The sequence below is a fragment of the Lactuca sativa genome, chromosome 7 (genome assembly GCF_002870075.4).
Source record: "Lactuca sativa cultivar Salinas chromosome 7, Lsat_Salinas_v11, whole genome shotgun sequence".
NCBI lineage: Eukaryota > Viridiplantae > Streptophyta > Magnoliopsida > Asterales > Asteraceae > Lactuca > Lactuca sativa.
Genome location: NC_056629.2, coordinates 183,276,107 through 183,282,353, shown reverse-complemented (window position 1 = coordinate 183,282,353; position 6,247 = coordinate 183,276,107). Strand labels below are relative to the sequence as shown.

The 6,247-nt window shown below is 34.2% G+C and overlaps 2 protein-coding genes across 2 annotated transcripts; one reads left to right on the top strand and one right to left on the bottom strand.

Moving 5' to 3' along the window:
- Positions 1-2,097: 2,097 nt before the first annotated feature.
- LOC111914043 (bidirectional sugar transporter SWEET2) lies at positions 2,098-4,255 on the top strand. The gene is made up of 6 exons (XM_023909788.3): positions 2,098-2,326; positions 3,037-3,073; positions 3,151-3,367; positions 3,454-3,612; positions 3,708-3,827; positions 3,916-4,255. The coding sequence occupies exons 1-6, from the start codon at positions 2,266-2,268 to the stop codon at positions 4,027-4,029; spliced, it is 708 nt and encodes a 235-aa protein (XP_023765556.1). The 5' UTR covers positions 2,098-2,265; the 3' UTR covers positions 4,030-4,255.
- Positions 4,256-4,819: 564 nt separating this feature from the next.
- LOC111913374 (uncharacterized) lies at positions 4,820-5,479 on the bottom strand. Its single transcript, XM_023909095.3, has 2 exons — positions 5,021-5,479; positions 4,820-4,928 (listed from the first exon to the last, which is right to left on the bottom strand). The coding sequence occupies exons 1-2, from the start codon at positions 5,477-5,479 to the stop codon at positions 4,887-4,889; spliced, it is 501 nt and encodes a 166-aa protein (XP_023764863.3). The 3' UTR covers positions 4,820-4,886.
- Positions 5,480-6,247: the final 768 nt, after the last annotated feature.

Here is a 6,247-nt window from a genome sequence, read left to right as displayed (position 1 = left end):
ATCAATATTATATTTACTCTTATAGTTCTCAAATTCGTCCGATAAGTATTTGACTTACATAACAAACTGATAACATGACATTTTTCAGTTAAGTAAGTACATTTAACATGTATGGGCGATTTTTGTTTGGGAAAACTTCATTAATTAAGCCAATAATAAATTTAAGAACAAATTACAAAATACATAAGAGATAACGTGTATTTTCAACACTTATATGTAGTATTTTGTTACCACACCACTACATATTATTGAAAAGGGTACATGGGAATTGGTGTGAGTAAACAACGCGAGCATACATCATGATGAATGGGGACCCCACTAAAGAAACCCAAATAGAGCAATTGGAAGGGTAGACCACAACCAAATAGCAACGAAAGGTGACATGCAAGTACAGAAGGACAACGAGAATACGTCGAGCAAACCTAATCGGTAGTAAATCCCAACAAGGTTAGTCAAATCCCATAAATCTAACACTTAGAACTAAATGCAATATTATTTGATTAAAAATCAATAATGTTTGGTCAAGCTCCACTTATAAAAAAAAATATTAGCAAAGACATTACATGTCTTACCCCATGCAGATATGTAAACTTATAAAACAAGTAAAGAACACACAACAAACTCAATGCAAGACTATAACCTAACTCCTTCACAATGTAATACAACAAACAATTGCTATAACTTAGGCATCATTGAGAATGAAAAGGACATCCAATGAGGCTTGTAGGTTTATAGTTACTAAGTGAGAGTGGATCCTTTACCTTGGCAAACAAATTGATAAATGATGAATTGCAACCCCGAGCCAAGGTACCAAATGCTTCGAAATGCTTTACAAAACGGAGAATGTCATCTTATTTAGTATTTGACAATTAATGGCAAAGTTATAAAAATTCAAGTATTATGAAATTTATTCTCTAAATTGAATAATTTTATTTAGTATTTGATATTTACTGATTTATAAATTAGATATATTCTTTATATTTAATATTAAATTGATAAATATTACATAAGAAGTTGTACATATATATAGAAAAATATATATCAATATTATATTTACTCTTATAGTTCTCAAATTCGCCCGATAAGTAATTGTCTTATATAACAAACTGATAACAAGACATTTTTCAGTTAAGTAAGTACATTTAACATGTATGGATGATTTTTGTTTGGGAAAACTTCGTTAATTAAGCCAATAATAAATTTAGGAACAAATTACAAAATACATAAGAGATAACGTGTATTTTCAACACTTATATGTAGTACTTTGTTACCACGCCGCTACATATTATTGAAAAGGGTACATGGGAAATGGTGTGAGTAAACGTCGTGAGCATACACCATGATGAATGGGAAATAGAGCAATTGGAAGGGTAGACCACGACCAAATAGCAAAGAAAGGTGACATGCAAGTACAGAAGGACAACGAGAATACGTCGAGCAAACCTAATCGGTAGTAAATCCCAACAAGGTTAGTCAAATCCCATAAATCTAACACGTAGAACTAAATGCAATATTATTTGATTAAAAATCAATAATGTTCGATCAAGCTCCACTTATAAAAAAATATTAGCAAAGACATTACATGTCTTACCCCATGGAGGTCTGTAAACTTATAAAACAAGTAAAGAACACACAACAAACTCAATAGAAGACTATAACCTAACTCCTTCATAATGTAATACAACAAACAATTGTTCTAACTTAGGCATCATTGTGTATCACTAGGAACCCTACTAGTGATATTTTTTACCTTTTTTGTCTTATAATCTTCAGGAAGCTATTAACTCTCATTCGAATCATCGACGTTGTATGATCCACAAGCAAGATAAAACCTATTCAGTGGGGATGACATAGCATCAATGATTTGGTATCTCGCCTCTAAGGCCTTAGAAACAAGTGATACTTCATCCATGTCGAACAAAAAAACGGCTCTACAAGTTGATAGTTACTAAAGGTTATGGAGGAATCTTTGGAGTGCAAGAGTGTAAATTCTCTAAAGTACAAGGGCTAAATTGGAGTTGACCAAAAGCTTGAGGCCTGTATTGTAATTACGGATAACAACAGCTGGAAGTCGAGTTGACTCAACTCTCAAGGGCTGCACAAGCACGGGCCAGTTGGATATTTCAGGTTGATAAAACTCGGATTCAAAAAGCGAAGATTATCGAAAGAATCATACGCAGGGAATGATTCAGAGATAAGTAAATTAGCGAGGAAGACGAAGAAGAAGTAGAGAATTGAAAAAGAATAGCTTGAATCCATCTATCAATGACTAATTTGGTTTCCCCTGAAACGCTCGAGATTTGCAAGCAGGCTGCTGGAATTGCCGGTCCGTATTTCTCTATTCCTCTCCTTCTCTGTTTGTGTGTATGTGTGTTTGTTTGTAGGTGAAACCTGGTAATCATGCCAGTTGCAGCAATTATATACGAAATTATGTAGAAATAAGTTTGCAATGTGATTTGGTATCTAATTTTGTCTGTTTTCATCACGTAAGTACGTGAACATTCCTTGAAGTAGCAAATCGATTGGCAATATTTGCGTAATTATGGAACACGACATGTTTGTATCATTCAATTACTCATGTTCTCAATTCGGCTTGCTATTAAGAACCTCTAACTTTAAGAACGAAACGATTTTGAAGAAATGGAAGAGTATTGTTCGTATCTGGGACCATGTTCGGCATTTTTAAGATCGATCCATGTTGTATATGTACAGAATTAGGGATAAAGAACTCCTAATTGCATTAATCACCGATAAGACCTGTTAAAATTGGATTTGGATTGTTAATCTCCATGAAATCGAACACTTCGAACCTCTGTTCGAGCCTTCGAACACCAAAACAAAAACTACTCGCTGTGTGACTGTGTCCATAGTTATAGATTTTAAAGCATATCCATACATATCTCTTAAAAACTAAAAAGCAACACATCTTGGCTTTTCATTTGTTTATCATATAATCAACTGTTTAATTTTAATATTCGATTCACTTTACTCCGAATACCTTTTCTAATGTTCTAAATTCTCTTACAACTTTTGCAGGGAACATCTTTGCTTTTGGCCTCTTTGTGTCACCCATGTAAGTATCAATCAACAATTTCTATAACATTTCAAGAACATACAAATCAAACACTCATCTTCTTTCTCCATTTCCAGACCTACATTTAGAAGAATCATCAGAAACCAATCAACAGAACAATTCTCAGGAATCCCATACATATACGCCCTCTTAAACTGCTTAATCTGTGCCTGGTATGGCTGCCCCTTCATATCATCCGATAATCTACTTGTCACAACAGTTAATTCAGTTGGAGCAGTTTTCCAATTATCCTACATAATCATCTACATAACAAATACTGAAAAACCCAAAAAGGTTAGTACTTAGTACCCTTTATAATCCTATGTTTATATATGATATATCTATCCAAAACATTAAAGAATATGACATCATGATTTCAGTTCAAGATGTCAGCATTACTTGTAGCAGTTTTTGGCCTATTTGCAGTCATTTCAATTGGAAGTATGCTGATAAAAGATCTTGAATTTCGCCATTTATTAATCGGGTTTTTGAGCTGTTTTACTCTCATATCAATGTTTGCTTCCCCTATGTCAGTAATGGTACGTTATAAATTTATAATCATATCTGTTTATTTATTTATTTACATTGATTAAATTTCATAATTTTAAATGATATATGATTAAGTTTCTTGCAGAATATAGTGATTCAGACAAGGAGTGTTGAGTTCATGCCATTTTACCTTTCTCTATCCACTTTCTTGATGAGCACTTCGTTTTTGTTGTATGGAGTATTCAATTTTGATCCTTTCATTTATGTAAGCAAAATGTCTATAAACAAGATATTTATTTAGTTTGATTATGCTAAGTACTAAGTACTAACATCTGTATTTATTTGAATTTTAGGTTCCAAATGGTATAGGGACAATTTTGGGAATTGCGCAATTGGCATTGTACTTTTACTACCATGATAAGTCAAAAGAAGAATCAAGAGAACCCTTAATAGAGTCGATTGCATGAACAAAAGTGAAAGTTCTTGATTTGATCTTCAATTATTATTTTGAAGAGATTTGAATTGTTTTGGTCAACGTGTGATTTTTTGTAGTCCGATTGTGTATTTGATTGTAAAATTGTAAGTCAATTTCATTTGTCTTTAATATTCATTTGCATTTTGTTGTTGAGAGGTTTGTCCTACTCATGTATATCAAATTCTTGATCTTCAATAAATTTGATTGTTTTGAATCAAGCAAGATTACAAGTTTACCCTTCGTCGTTTGACTTGTTTGCTTTAAAATTTGTTGCGTCCGACTTAATTTATAAATTCTAATAAATATGACAGAATAAGGTGTACTTAGGTTTTGTTATGCATTAGACTGGGATTGTGACTGTTAATGAGATAAAAGTCGTAAATTTTTGTTCCACCAAAAAGGTGGAATAAGATGAGGCAGACTCACTCTCGATCTCTCACATCTGTGCAAAAGACGTGAATGTCTTTCTCATTCTCATCATTAAAAATAGACTAGAAAACTTGTAATGTCCGATCAAAGGCAGTCTCATGTAACAAATGCAGCCTGGATAAGCTTTATATGGTAATTTTTAATGATGAGAATGTGGAGGACATTTATGTCTTTTTACAAATAAGAGATCAAGAACGAGTCTATGTCCCATTTTGTTCCATCTTTTTCGGTGAAACAAAAAATTCAACTTTTATCACATTGGCATCAATCATAGTCTCAAATACAGTGCATGTCGATGTCAGTATACCAGTATAATATGTTATGTACGATGCCAAAATGTACACTAAGAATGATTTGAACAAAAAAGTGACTGATTTACTATAATTTTTTTGATACAAAGAAGGAAAAAAGAGAAAAGAACTATAAAAGATCTCGCAAAGTAGCTCTAACCGTAGGCTGTTCCTGCAATAGATTAAATTTAAGTTAAAAGTCAAGACTCAAAAGCAATCGTACAACAATAGAAGCACAAGGTACAAGATGTTATAGCGTGATACCTGGATATTAGGAGCACGTGCTTGATCTAACGGCTTCCCTCCTTCATCATAAAGAATAAGCCCACTAAACCTCGGCAGCTCACACTTCTCGCCCATAAGTATCGGCCGCTGCCACACCGGAGACACCGCATTATGGCTGGGCCACCCCTTTTCGCCGCCACCTCTGGCCAGCAACGGAGTGGGCTGCTCTTTCCGGCTAGCACTCAAATCACCGCCCCATTTACTCGCCTTGCTCCACCGCACCGACCCCGTCAAAGCCTTCTTCACTGTCACCCAATGTCCCGGCGGGTCCACCACGCCGCCACCGTCTTGAATGGTTTTTGTAGCTCTCTGCCGCCACACTGTGGCGGCACAAAACCCGACAACCACCACAATGAGGAAAACGGTGCATGCGAAGAAGAGGATTGCTTCTTGTGTGGAAAGCTTCCATTTATCTTCTAGATTCCAAAGTGCTTCCATGGATGTGAGTTGTGATTTGCATGGGAGAATGAAGGAAATAGGCGTTATTTTTTTGGGGTTTATTTTCGCATTAATTTGGTGGCCGGTCACTTTCCGATGATTAGCCGTTGGATATTTAATTACCACTCAACGGCACCGACAACGTCACGGGGATGTCTGAAGCTGCGGTGGTTCATTAAAGATGGATGACACAAACTCAAGGTTCGTCTTTTATAGTAATATAAAATGTTATAGGTAAAAAAAAAAATTATGAAATTTATTTATCAAATATTTATGCTTTGTTTTGAGAAAGTTTTGTTTTTTGTTTATGTTTTTGAAGAACACAGTTGGATTGAAACGGTATTTGGTAGACATTTACCTCTTAGAAAGGCCAAAATCACTTTAAATTCAACATTACTATGCTTCATCTTAGAAAGGCCAAAATCACTTTAAATTCAACATTACTATGCTTCATCTTACGTCGTTGATCAATGGATGTAAAATCACTTAAAAGCCCAACAAAGTTTCCAAATCATTCAAAAAATCTCAATCATGTTTTGTTTGTTCAAAAAAACCCAACGAACATAACTTTTTGTCTAAAAAGTCCAACAAAATTCCAAACCGTTCAAAAAATCTCAATTTTGTTTTGTTTAAGTTCATTGGGGTTTTTTTTGAACAGTCAAAACATGATTGAAATTTTTTAAACGTTTTGAAAACTTTGTTGGTCTAACAAGTTATTTTTCCGATATGGTAATAAGTCATGTCGTCTATTTTTCTTATTTGACTTCC